Source organism: Poecilia formosa, unplaced genomic scaffold (genome assembly GCF_000485575.1).
Source record: "Poecilia formosa unplaced genomic scaffold, Poecilia_formosa-5.1.2 Scaffold273, whole genome shotgun sequence".
NCBI classification, from domain to species: domain Eukaryota; kingdom Metazoa; phylum Chordata; class Actinopteri; order Cyprinodontiformes; family Poeciliidae; genus Poecilia; species Poecilia formosa.
This window is the reverse complement of record NW_006800212.1, coordinates 496,447-510,003: the sequence shown is the minus strand read 5'-3', so window position 1 is coordinate 510,003 and position 13,557 is coordinate 496,447. Positions and strand designations below refer to the sequence as shown.

Genomic DNA, 13,557 nt, shown 5'->3' with positions numbered 1-13,557 from the left:
ATCTTTCAAAGAAATTTTAATAGACGTAGATGCTCTTGAATGATATTGTGTTGTGTTTGTTTCTACACTCTCCAACTTACATATATATATATATATATATATATATGTATGTATGTATGTATGTATGTATGTATGTATGTATGTATGTATGTATGTATGTATGTATATAACAAGTTGTTACCACTGGAGGAACCCAGGATTTTAGCGTTTTTGTCTGAAAGCCACTTAGTGTGGAAAAAATAAAACAATGAAGGGATATTGAGAAACTGCTAAACAATAGAGAATAATTTTGCAAATACAAATATTTTTCTATACACCTATTTTCCTCTTCCAGTCTTATCCAAACGTTGAACCAGATTCCAGAAGCTGAAGCATGTGGATGTGTTAAAGCTGGAAACTTGCTTGCTGTTCGACAAAACCCCCAGAGGGATGTAATTAGTCTCTTTAGCTCCATCCCAGCTTAGCTCAGCAGAGCTCAGCTAATTTCTGCTCACTTCTGATTCTGATCAGGCTGCAAAGAGAATTACACACTTTTTTTTTTTTTTTTTGCTGAGCATCTTAGAGCAAAAACAAAGCTATAAGAGTTATAGAAAGACTTGGGGCAGGTGATTCATTTGGTTCATCTCGAGTTTAAGTGGATACCTGAGACAAAGGAGTAACTTGTTTATGGAAGGAAGAAAACAGTTTGTAAAATATGCATCACAAGCAGTGACTGAAATAAAAACTAGAAGCAACAATCAACCTTTAAATCAAAATGTTGGCTGCAACAAACGTAAAACAGCAGCATTAACAGAGGACTTTTAGTTGGTGTTGTATTTTAATAAATGTTCTGTCTGCAGTTCCCATACAAAAAAAAAAAACTTCTTGCAAAAGTTTAGATGTCTGTGAACAAGCTCCTGCAGTCCAAAAACCCCATTATTACAACTCAGAGACGTGAGGTGAGGGGACTTACATCCTCGGGAAAGATGTGCAATCGTTGCATCATCGTGCGCCGGTGCAAATTTCGAGGCAGCATGCCATAAACTGCTAACCTCACTATCTGCAGGAAACAAGGAAGAAATGCACATGATGACATACAAGCAATTCAGTAATAATCATAATCACAATAACAAAAAGACAACCCTACACATGTCTGTGTTTTTCTTACATTTGCCTCTTAAATGTAACCATATTTCATAACGTGAGAAGGATTGGACACGGTCTCCTGGACCGGGATTCTGGAGAGAGACACTGGGCAGACGCCGTGCTGACAAACTGTTCTGCCGCCCATTTCCCCGTCTCCCGCTTCACTGCAAACTTCACTTCAACTAAATCACCGGCAGGCCTCCCGTCTGAAACCTGCATCAGCAGCAGAGCTGGCAGAACAACTCAATGCCTCCTTGGAGACGGTTGACGACAGACCGGAGACCAGAACAGGTCATTCACCTGATCCCAATGCTTCCCGCAGGACGGCAGTCATTTTTATGGGATTCTTATTTGCTTACACTAGCTGCACGTGGAGAAGCAAACAGCGAATCTCGGCGGACGCTGCCGTTTCAGCCAAGTGTTAAAACGACTGTTATAAGGGCCTGTTGTTGTTTAGCATCAAATGAGGACAAGGAGCAACATTTAGATAACTGGCTAGCGAAGGGGTGTCGGATTGTTGCCAAATAACAGAATTTTACAAGATTTATCTAGAAATTAAAAAGTGCAAAATTCGCAAATTACTTTTATTTAAAAACAGAAAAACAATTGGTCTTACTGCTGCTAATACATTGAGTTTTGTTCAAGTAGAGTCTGCAATCTTAATGAGAGTGACATGTGAAATGTTTCAAAACACGGGAAATTATTTGTCTTTAGCCGAAGATGTAATAGTGATATTGTTGAACATTGCGTTCAACAGTGATTAACTCACATTTTCATCATTCCTTTCATTACTGTTGTCATGACAACTCATTCACTACATCAAGTGTGAAAATAAAACTCAAAGAACAAACGGCTGGTCAAATATAGTAAATGGTTTGTACCGACAATATTAAAGCTAACCCTACCAAATATTGTACTGGAGCAGGTTGTTAGGAAGTTGCACATATGGAAACTGTGATGACGGCTGTAGGTTTTTTTTTTTTTTGGCTCCCTTAATAATAAACACTTTCATTTAAAAAGTGCATTTTATGTTAACGTGTGTTGTCTTTGATTAATATTTAAATTGGTTTGATTTTGATGTTCTGAACCATTGAAGTGTCAAACAGGAAATCGGAAAGTGGGCGTGTGCTTTTTCACACCACTGTGTTGCTCAGCTTTAGTGGACAGAAACACAATTAAACACACACACACACACACACGCACACACGCACACACGCACACACGCACACACACACGCCATCTTTATATCTTTGCTGTTGTGGCCTTAAATTTCCAAGTCCATTCTGCCTGTTAGAAAGCAAATCTTTCATTATACAAACAAAAGAAACTGAACAGTTTCTAAATATGTCAGTAGCAACAGTGAGATTTTGAACATGCACATTTTCTTTTTGCGCAAACCTTAAGATTAATTTACAAATGGCTTTTTAAAACAGAACATGAGAAATTAAAAACCTTATTAGGGCTTGGTTTCAGGAATAGATCATTTCACGTTATGGTTCCTGTGTTTAATAAAAGAGAGGAAGAAGGTCCAACTGATGTGCTTAGTACACAGGTATAAAATTGTCATCATAAGTAGCCTGACATCTCGTTTAACACAACACAAAGCATAATCCTGAAATCATGATTATGCAAAAGAATCTGAAACTTCAGTATTAGCCTAAAACTGACAGGGGAATTTTAAAAAAAATATCAAAAACCACCATCATAAATCCACTGCCCTCTAATCCCACTTCCCTGTACCGCTCATTAATATGCACGAGCAGTGCATCCGAAAAAAGGGATAAGTGTCAGATCAGGAAATGCCACCTCGGCTCGGGATCTGCCACGTGTTGGTATTGTGCTAATCTCTGTGTGCGAGGCTTAAATCTGAAATGCAGAATACGAAAAAGAAGGTGGTGCAAGGTATCCTGTGCTGACATTTCTGGTCGCTTAAAATTCAGCCTGCATAACACAAGCGCTCGGAAGCAGAGAGTTGGCGGCGCAGCTTACAGCTTTTGGGTCCTTTAGGTGAAGCTGAGCAGCTGTGACTTGTTTGAATCCACCAGGAAACCTTTAAGAAGACGACAAAGCCGTGTCAGTTTTAAAACATGCAGCTCTGAAAGCTTGAGCGTGTAGCTCGAGAAAGTCTCATTACAACCAACCAAAACCTTCAATGAACTTCATGAAATATACTTTTCTTTTTTTTTATACATAAAACTCTAGAAACTGCGTCAACTCCCATTATGTGTTGCATTTTGTGGCCATAACAGGATTTGGGAAAAAAAAAGGTGTAAATACTTTTTAAAAGGGCCTCCTACATCTGCTTTCAGTTTTGATGGTTCTTTCAGAACTTATTTTCCATTTTGGGAAAGATAAAGGTGACGCATAAGGGCAAACAGCATCCTACAAATTGATTCATTGATTATCCCCTATTAGTCTTTTGCTGTGCACAAAATTGTGAAGCTGAAAAGGTAATGGGAGTCGTTTCTCAAACTGACTGATTCAAAACATTCAGTCTGCTTAAATAAACATGAACCGGGGTCTAACAGGGACAACGGAGCATTAGAAAGTGAAAAAATAAAATGAGACGCATCCAACTAGCAATTCATTGTCTCAGCAGTGCTGCTTACATTAATAAGAGCAGAAATATATTTTTTTTACAGGAGGCGTCTAATGTATTTCCAATAATTTTAAGCAAGTAAGGAGTCATCAAGTACTTAACTGAGACATTGACCGTGTACTTTTTCTCACTGCCAAAATGCAATTAAATTACGGCAGAAACCGTAAACATTGTTGTTAGAGCGGTACCTGGAATAGCTCCAAGTAAATGCGAAGTTTGAGGTTTTCTATGATAATTTCTCTCTCATGAAAACACTGAATATAATAAAAAAAACTGATATCTTCAGCACATTCATGCTACTTTGTTTCCAGGAACCAAATAGTAGTAAGAACATAACAAAATGGAAATGCAAAAGGTCTGAAATGAGGATTACGGGATAAAAAACAAACAGGAAACAAAAAAAGGGAAAAAAAAACAGGCAGATGGGAATAATCAGCAAAAATAACCCTTACCCTGTGTGTGACGAGTAGACTTTCTGCTCCCATTTGTTCCCGGAGAAAGCAATGTGTTTGGTGTTTATTACCACTACGTGATCACCACAGTCACCTACGAACAGATGAGAGTTTTATGTTGGTCTCTTTGTTCCTGCTGCTGGCTGTTTAATGGGTTCAAGTTTAATGAAATAAAGACACTTTGCGGCAGATTCTCATTTTGGCCTACATACCATACAATGACCGAATAAAGCTAAAGAAAGTGACTGATTTTTGTCATATTCCACTCGGTTATTTTGTTCATAAGCTTGTACTAAAACTGATGACTTGTTTTCAGGCACTTTTGTCAGATGTGGATACTTGGAAGAAGAGAAACAATGAAGCTGTTGGCCACACAAGCAGTGCAGTTTTAAAACTTTCATTATCATTACACGTACAAATCTCATTATGTATTTGCATTGCCTTCTTCTAAGCATACACCTGTGACCAGAGCGAAGACAGCACCGGCAAATGGAAACCAAGCTGCCAGTCGAAGCCATTCCATTCGCTGATGCAGGCTGCACTAAAAATATCCTGCCAAAATTATTTTTAATCACTGTGACACGATTTGAACCTTTTTTAAGACCAACAGAATATTTAAACTGACAGGATAGCAGAGACTATTCTAGAAAAAAAAATCATCATTATTAATGCCTCTCCTCATTGTTAAATATATATTTGAACTTTTTTTTTTTTTTACTAAACTGACAGTATTACCTATCCAGATTACAATGTAGATTAAAAAAAGCATCTGTTCAAAATATTGTTAGATATATTTTAAGAAACAAAAGCCAACAAAGATTAATCAAACTTTTAATTTTGCCCAAACTGAACATTTTTATAGTAATAAACACAAAAAAAAGGAAAGACATTTTTTTAAATTAGTCTATTGCTGCCATCTTGTGGCTATTTCATACTGCAATACATCTAAAGGTGGATTGTTGCTATTTCAAAGAGAAAACAGTAGTTTGTGAGGAGGATTATATAAGCTTAACATCTATATGAGAATCCCCTGATGCAGACAGAACTCACTGAGAGCATGGTAGATGGGTTTGTGCTTCCCTTGTAGCCTGACTGAGCACATGGTTGCGATCTTGCCAGGCGGCTGCATCCTGGCGTCGATGAGGAACCAGGATCGGGCAAACGTAGCCCATTGCTGTGGAGGAACAAGAGGACAAAATGAGGACAGAATAATGGGACAAAGCTGCAGAAATCACTCTATGATGGTAAATGGCCTGCACTTGTACAGTATCGTCCAGAGCGTTTACACTAAATTTGGTCATTAACGCACACATTCACACGCCACTCTATAGCCACAGATGCTTTGGGGTACTCTGACAGAAGCAATTATGCAATTATGACGTTTTAAAAAAAAAAAAATAGATGACAAAAAAGGATGAAGTTGGTTGATTCCATTTCTGCAATGAGTAATAGAAAGAAAACACGTGATGGTATTTTTAAAGCCTACATGGACTAACTACTAAATCGGGAGTTGAATTTGAGATTCTTTCAGTTATCTTCCAAAGGTCTTGGTTCATCTCATTTGTCATGAAAATGAAGTGAGACCTTAATTTTATCATTACAGTCTATGCTTGTGCAATGCACTGGTTCACAATGCTCCAACTTCCAAAAGTAAACTGACATTTTTTGTAGACTTTAATTAGACATGATTTAGTCTAATTACTCTTAGTACACTTTTAAATTTAAAAAATGTATTGCAATTATTCCTGAGTAAATGTTCTTTACAGTTTTATGCACCTCTAAATTTGGGCTACATTATGTTTTTTCCAACTTGATACAGTTTACCTATTTTGGTTTTTACCCTCTTAATAATAATAATAATAATAGTAATAATAATAATTGCATTGGTCTTAACATTCAAAATGTGTGTAGCAGCGAAAGCCGTGATATCAGTTGAGGGCAGAGCTTGTTTGCTAGCTTCCTTGCTAGCACTGTGGCTAGCAACGTTCAGCTATTCCTCCTTAGATCGTACGAACATGACGTTGAAATATTCAGTTTAAATCATACGAAGACTACAATGGTATGTTGTATTTATGGTGAATTACCTGAGCAGATCTGGAAAAACTAGACATCTTACACGAAGCTATGCAAGCATCCTCACAACATTTGACCCCTCAACGTGTGACACGGTACGTCAATTAATTTCTCACTGATGAAACATGTTTCGCATATTCATTAGTTCCTGCAGCATCCACACGTCAACAGTTTTTATCATCAGGCACATTAAATCATACTTTTACTTATATAACCTTATAAAATTTTAGATATGATTATGAGCTTGGCTTATATACTTTTGTTCATCTTATTACGTTTTGTTGGACTAAAATACATGAGCAGAATAACAGCTGTTGATTATGAGATACTACATTATTATAATGAGGTAGAATCCCATAATTTGGACTTGGCCATCTAATAATTATGAGATAGTCTGGTTATTATGAATAGCTTGTTTCATAATTTTGAGACACACGTTTGTTTTTTCATCAAAGAACCAGAATATAACAAATTTAATGAATATGCGCTTCCTTGAAACACTCACGTTTCAGCATTCCATTTTCTTGAGTTTACACCTGCCATCACTTTTAATCAATCTGATGTATCAGAAGAAAAAAACCTTCAGCTGTCCAATTTGGACTTTTGTTTAATTCATTCTTTAGCTAAAGCCATAGTTTGGAGAAATGTTGCAAAAGGTACATCATGGTACTATTTAGTCCCCAATAAAAGGAAAACTGAAGCTGATGCAATGAAATATTAGTTTAAGGGTCTGCACACATATAGAGTGTGATTGCACCAATTTAGTAAATTTTTCCTTTGAAAAGTTTTGTGGAAAACCTGAAATAATGTCAGGTATACTTCAGACCACTTTCCTTAAATCATTCCTACCCCCAATAAATAAATAAATACATAAATAGATCTTCTCGGGTTGAAATTACTGATCTATCAAGGAGGAATATAAGGAATACATTTTGATTTTAGGCTCGATTGTTGCAGTATCAACTCTAGACTGCAAAAGTAAATAACTGGAAGAAACAGCCGCCTCCGGGGATGGCAGAATTCGATGTAACACCGGTAGTAGTTACCTCACTTCCTGTCCGCGACTGAACGAGAAAGCGGGTAAACTTGACAGAAAGTAACACTAACGTCGACATTTTACTGTAGCTCAAGGCTTTGGGAAAGCATTAACCGAGAATGAGGACCCTAGAAGAGGTGCAGGCCACGCTGGAGATCGCTAAACTGAAAGAGGAAGATTTACTCTCCACTGTCCACTGTTTGTCATTTGGAGACAATGTTTCATCTTCAGACTACTGCCTAATGGAGCTGGATGAAACGCTGTGCAAACTTATAGAAGCTGGAGAAAGGTAAACTGGAAAACAGATTGACAGTGATTGTCATTCATAGCATTTTTTTTTAACTTGTTGGTATAATAATCTCGGAGCTTTTTTTTATTATTATTTCTTGTTGTGGCGAACGTCAGTATTGCCACTTTAGCCAAGCATCAGTCTTACATCTAGATTTGTAGCTATACTAAAAGCCAGCTTGGCAGAGTTTAAAGAAATTAAACAGTTTGCCCAAAAAAGGTTTACATTTAAATGTTTCAAGAATCAACAGTTTTCCACACTTATTAGTTAAACTTATGTGTAAAATCAGCCAATCTCATCTTACCTTTGTCAGCTACAAAACATCATATGTGTCAATTTTTGGATTTTTATATATATATAGTTATTTAATCAAGATAAAAACAATCTGGAAAACAAACTTCTTTGGTAAATCAGACTACATCATATTAGGCAGATGATTATTAGAATACATAGGTTTGTCTAATGATTGTTTTCTCTTAAATTGTTGCTTCAAAGTTGTTCATTTGTATTTGTTTGAGCCCTATATACAAACATATGAAAATTTGGCATTGATAAAACACACAGAAGTCTGTCTGAAATAAATGAGGTGGACTGCCGCAACCAAGATGCTTCAGTATCTTTATCATAATTAGTCACTCGTCCACTGTAGGGTAGCTTACTAATGCCACATCTGCTCCTTTGCCTCTGCATTTGCCAAATCAGATGGCTTTCTTCACAGTGCTTTTTCAAACTTTGTATTTAATTAAATGCTGCCAGTGGAAACTCACACCTCATCCTCATCACTCACCTTTGTTTAATTTATATATGGAGTGGTGAAAACCATAAATCACTGAAGTGTACCATAGGGAAGTGATTAAACCTACCTTAACTGATATTTTCTTGTCACCAGTCTTGTCATTCGGGGGGATAAAGACGAGCGTGCGGTGCTTTGTAGCAGCGACAAGACCTATGACCTGAAAATAGCCGACACGTCCAATCTGCTGCTGCTGGTTCCCGGCTGCAGAACGCCAGACCAACTAGCTGACGACCAGGACAGCCCTCATGTGGAACACACGCAGGTATGGAAATCTCAGCTGAAAGTGACCTGCAGCAACCAAACAGCTGGTTATTCTGTTGCACACACATGAACAGAAGTAAAGACTATCCATGAAAAGTTAATTTAGTTTTAGTAAATCCCCAGCAGAAGTGAAACGCATTTATATAGATGCTGGTGCACATTTTTAGAAATGATTATGCTTGGATACTTCTGTTTTATAAACAATTACCAACTTATATAAGCTTGTGTAACAATAAGCTTGTATGATCTTTACTTTTAATGAGTGTTCATGCCACACGTCTGTCTCAGATTTGGGGGTTCTGTAATAGTTACTGGGAGCTGAGGAAACAGAGACCTAAACTGAAGAAGCTGAAGAAGCTTTTAATGGAGAATCCTTACGAAGGACCTGCAATCAGGGGACAAGAGGAGAACACAGAGAACAGGGTGATTGTTATGATTATAACTAAATATCACTTTGGCTGAATACTAGCAAGCAGCCCTGTTGTTGCAGTCATCAGTAAATAGTTTGCTCTGTTGACAGTACACAATGGAGGATCTACTGGAGAGGATTCAGGCCAGTGAGGAGGAATTAAAGACCCACTTGGAGACGATCCACGCCTGTCCAATCGATGGTAAACAACAATAGCTTCTTCATGAGTTTTGCGTGACTGTTTATGTTCATTTCGTTGACATCTGAAAAGTGCCTGTCCTCCCTTTAGGTTACTGGCGAGTACTGGACTTTGACTATGAGATGAAGCTTCTGGGTCACGTGGCCCAGCTGGTGGATTCTGAGTCATGGTCCTTCAACAAGGTTCCCCTTCATACCAGTCTGGAGGAGCTGGCTCCGCTGGAGCCCAGGCAAGGAAACTCAGATTGTTGACAGTTTTAAGTGAACTGGATGCTTCCTTCTGATGAAAGATTTTGCTAGTTTTGTATGCGCTGTGAGGTTTATTTTCTCTTGACCAAATGCGGGTCATAACATTTCCCGTTTCCACAGGGAGATGATTGAGCACTGTTTGAACTGCTACGGGAAACGCTTCGCTGAAAGCGGTAAAGAATCCGTGAAGATGCAACTGAGAGTCTGAAGGACTTTATTGCTTTACTGGTGACCGTCTCTGCACTAACGCATTTGTCTTTGTTCCTACTTTGCTTCCTCTCCGCAGGCGAGGTTTTCTATGCGTTGCACGAGGACAGCGTGTGTCGGGGCCTGGCGCTAATGCTGCTGCAGAATGCCGTCAAGTTCAACCTGAAGGAGTTTCAGGACGTCTGGCAGCAGAGCGTCCCAGAGGGCATGAGTACGAGACTGGAGCAGCTGAAGGTAATCCGTTTTAGCAATATTTTGAATGTTTATTTTTATTGAATGGGCTTTAAATAGTTTGGAAATGGCCTGTTATTTATTTGCAGATTGATGGGTGGCAACAGTGTTTCCTTTAAGCTCATTGCTGATGTCTTTCTATCTTGGCATTCTGTTGAAACTTACCCTAAAGTCTTTTTTTATGAAAACATCAACAGTGTGCCTAGTTTTTAATTACTTTAAAGACAGTTGTGGAAAAAAAAATATTCTGCTGGCTTCATATTTATCTATAAATAAACTTATAAATAATTTACTTTTCATTAAAAAATATATATATAATAAACCAGTTAGGATTGGCTGGTCATGTACTGACCTTAACTGTTGCACAATGGCTTTGTTTTATGTCTTAGCATTATCTGCATGTATTTGAGGAATTGTTTACATTTTCTGACCTCAGTGCTGGCTGCTTTCTAATTCTGCCAGGGCGTCGCTCTGGTGGATCGGACGTCCCGCCCAGAAACCATCAGCCTGTTGCGAGTGGAAGATCTCCCAGAGGACACAGTGGAGCGCTTCAATCACCTCTTCTCACTCAGGGAGAAGTGGACGGAGGATGACATCACTCCATACATACAGTTAGTGGCTTCAGTTGAACAAATATAATGAAAAAAGATCAGTTACTTTTCTTTTTTTTTGGTTTATTAATTTTGTTTTCTCTGCATCCAGAGACCTTTGTGGAGAGAAGCAGACCACCGGAGCGCTCCTGACCAAATACGCTCGATCATCAATGCAAAACGGAGTCAAAGTCTTTAACTCCAGACGACCTGTGGCTACATGAACTCTCCAAGCAGACAAGAAATCAATTTAAATCAGGACATTTCTGCAATTTCATATCAACGAAATCAACTTGCCTAAAATGTGATCCTGCAGTGAACTTGTACAGATTTTAAATCAGTTTGGATCGCTCAGTTTTGACTCATTTCTGTTCAACAGGTGAAAAATGTGTAATAAAGATTTATAAGTGGATCTTGTAATGTTTTGTGATTTTCGACTTGAGCACATTAGCAGCTGCACTTCAAACTGGGCAGGAGTTGTTAGGGTGGTTTTCCACAAGATGGCGTGCAACATCAAAATAATCCCCACATGGTGACAAACATGCAGCACTGATTCCTGTCATGTTAAAGATCATTGTGTTGCCTCAGAGACTGATTTTGACTTTTTTGCAGTTCTGTGTTTGGTTTCTTGCCAACTTTTTGTGAGAACATAGCTAGAGGCAATTAAAGGTGGTGGGCGTGGTTTTATGTGCAGCACCTCAAAAGAGTTTAGATCTGGACTTTGACTGGGCCATTGCAGTTTCATATTAGATCATTTTCTCTTTGTTTTTAAATTTTTCCACTGCATTTGGGAATCATTTTCTTAATTGTTTAATGGTCCAGTTTGGGCTGAGCCTCTATGAAACACTTTAAGCTGCTAATGTGCAGCACATTAGCAGCTGCACAGTTTGAAGTGCAGCTGCTAATGTGCAGCACATTAGCAGCTGCACAGTTTGAAGTGCAGCTGCTAATGTCCTCAAGTCAATTAAAAGTACTAGGATACTAGGTATCCTAGTACTTTTAATATAAATGATATACATTTCCTGTAACAGAAATGTGTATCATTTCTGTTACAGGAATTAATTCATATCATGTTCTTTTAACATGAAGATATGCTAAGTGTTTCCCCTAATCTTACATTACACTAAATGTTACTGGAGCCCTGACAAAATAACTTGTGCTATGTGATTCTGTAAAAATCAAGACATTGTCTGACACGTCAATGAATTTAGTGTTAAATTTAAAGTCGTTTAGATAAAATTTTATACGTGACCTAAGGCCACACGGATGTTAATATTAAATTGGTTACATAAAATCTACACTTAATTGTTTACAACTGATTTGAACTTCTGTATGAAGAAAAGTGGTTAAATTTGCAGAGAAAGCTGTGCAGGACAAAAACAAAATTAGGAATAAAGCAGAAGAGAATAAAGTTTCAACACTAGCATCTTGTTTGTGGATGTGAACAGATCTTTTTTTTAAAAAAAGTTCATGTATATTTAGAGTGAAACTGAACACTTTAAAAGAGACAACTAAATGCAATGTGTTCAGGGTGATGTGAAGTTGGCTTTCTTCACATACTTTCTTCTTCAAAGTTTTCCACATGGCTTGTGGAAATATTTAATTACTTTAAGAGACTTCCACAAAGTGTGGTGAGTTCCTCCGTCTTCATGATGCCTTTTATTCCTAAATATCCTTCAATAAAACCCCACCTGAGGGAACAGGTGGGAAAGCCACAATTTACCCAACAGCAATGCAATAATATGTGGGAACATCTCTTATGTTTAGAGTTGCCTGTAAATTTTTTGTAAGTCACGTAAAGCTCATAGGTTTGACTGAAGTATTCACAGATTGGGTTTCTTCACTAACTGGACACTCACGAAAAGGCACGCATCCCATGCCTCACCGGACACAAAGACAATGATTTTATCCGCAGCGGAACTCTGACTAATCCTGACATCAGCCAGTAGGACAGCTGACTTATCAGTTTATAAGGTAAGAGGTCTCAGTTGTTTTTTAAGTGTGATGCTGTGCATGATTCACACTTCCTTTAAACTGACTAACTCTCATGCCTTTCTCTCTTCTTAGTAAACTCTCATCTTCATAAGGCTCAATTCCTTTTTCTTCTTCCTTATATTTTCTTTGTAGTCATGTCTAATCTTTCACTTCTTACCACAAATTCTATAATTAGCTCATTTTAAAGTTTTGCATAATATAAGGAAAAAGGAAATATTTAAAATATACATATAGTGCAAAGGTTTTTTTTTTTTTTTTAATTTTAGCTCCAAGCTATCTACCAATATATGATTTTTTTTAACCACTGAAAATCTGAAAAGTGTGGTGGGCATTTTTATTAAGCCATATTTAGGTTCTAAAACTGCATTTCAAATACTGTATGGAGTCACAAAGAAGGAAAAAATATGACGGCAGCATTATGCATTTCATTAGCAGGGATGGGAAAGCTGTTTCAGAGATGATCGGAAAGTGAAAGAAACTAACTGCAGGGAAATCCTGAAGGAAAACCTGGTTGAGGCTACGAAAGATTTGAGATTGATATGGAGGTTCACTTCTCATTACACTGACACTTAACACACAGCTAAGAACAGGTTACGTATAATGTAAATTCTGCATGTATATGGTCAAACACCTTAAACACACACACACAAAAAATTAATCACTCATTCTTTAGTATATCAAAATCACTAACAAGGGAAGGGAAGGGAAACAACTAGTGATAGATCTGGTGTCAGTAAAAGTGAAAAATGAAAAAAAAAAAAAAAACTTCCAAGGGAAGCACCTATAAGTTTGCAGTTAGTCACTATCAAAGCATTAACTCCAGCTGCAGTAGACACCCTAGGAACTTCTTTCCAACTCTTGAATGAACTTTGTTTCACAATCCCCACAAGGCAGCATGCATCCCTGTTACTGTTGCACATTTTTCCCCACTACAAATTTCCTTCCAGTCAACTTTCCATTGACGTTCTTGGGTATGCCCCTCCGTGAATCATAATTTTCTTTTGAAATAACCTTTGCAAGACTGACTTACTTGTGGAGTCAAGTCAG

At 37.7% G+C, this 13,557-nt stretch overlaps 2 protein-coding genes across 2 annotated transcripts in view; one reads left to right on the top strand and one right to left on the bottom strand.

The window, feature by feature from the left end:
• Positions 1-6,369, bottom strand: part of mrpl13 (mitochondrial ribosomal protein L13) — a 10,659-nt gene extending 4,290 nt beyond the window's left edge. Inside the window, exons 1-5 of the mRNA XM_007571104.2 lie at positions 6,261-6,369; positions 5,227-5,350; positions 4,177-4,270; positions 3,115-3,175; positions 953-1,039 (exon numbers count right to left, since the gene is read on the bottom strand). Of these exons, the coding sequence (XP_007571166.1) occupies positions 953-1,039; positions 3,115-3,175; positions 4,177-4,270; positions 5,227-5,350; positions 6,261-6,287 (393 nt within the window). The 5' untranslated portion in view covers positions 6,288-6,369. The remainder of the gene's footprint in view (positions 1-952; positions 1,040-3,114; positions 3,176-4,176; positions 4,271-5,226; positions 5,351-6,260) is intronic.
• An 871-nt stretch (positions 6,370-7,240) lies between these two features.
• On the top strand, positions 7,241-10,927 carry dscc1 (DNA replication and sister chromatid cohesion 1). The gene is made up of 9 exons (XM_007571105.2): positions 7,241-7,574; positions 8,464-8,632; positions 8,920-9,054; positions 9,152-9,242; positions 9,330-9,468; positions 9,608-9,660; positions 9,774-9,928; positions 10,388-10,536; positions 10,628-10,927. The coding sequence occupies exons 1-9, from the start codon at positions 7,405-7,407 to the stop codon at positions 10,737-10,739; spliced, it is 1,173 nt and encodes a 390-aa protein (XP_007571167.1). The 5' UTR covers positions 7,241-7,404; the 3' UTR covers positions 10,740-10,927.
• The last annotated feature ends 2,630 nt before the right edge of the window (positions 10,928-13,557 follow it).

What these genes read in the sequence shown, in the direction of transcription:
- dscc1 (XM_007571105.2), top strand. Translation starts at nt 7,405, where the DNA reads ATGAGGACCCTAGAAGAGGTGCAGGCCACGCTGGAGATCGCTAAACTG. An exon ending in AGGAGAACACAGAGAACAGG is followed by an intron (nt 9,055 to 9,151) that starts GTGATTGTTATG and finishes CTCTGTTGACAG; the next exon opens with TACACAATGGAGGATCTACT. An exon ending in CGAGACTGGAGCAGCTGAAG is followed by an intron (nt 9,929 to 10,387) that starts GTAATCCGTTTT and finishes TAATTCTGCCAG; the next exon opens with GGCGTCGCTCTGGTGGATCG.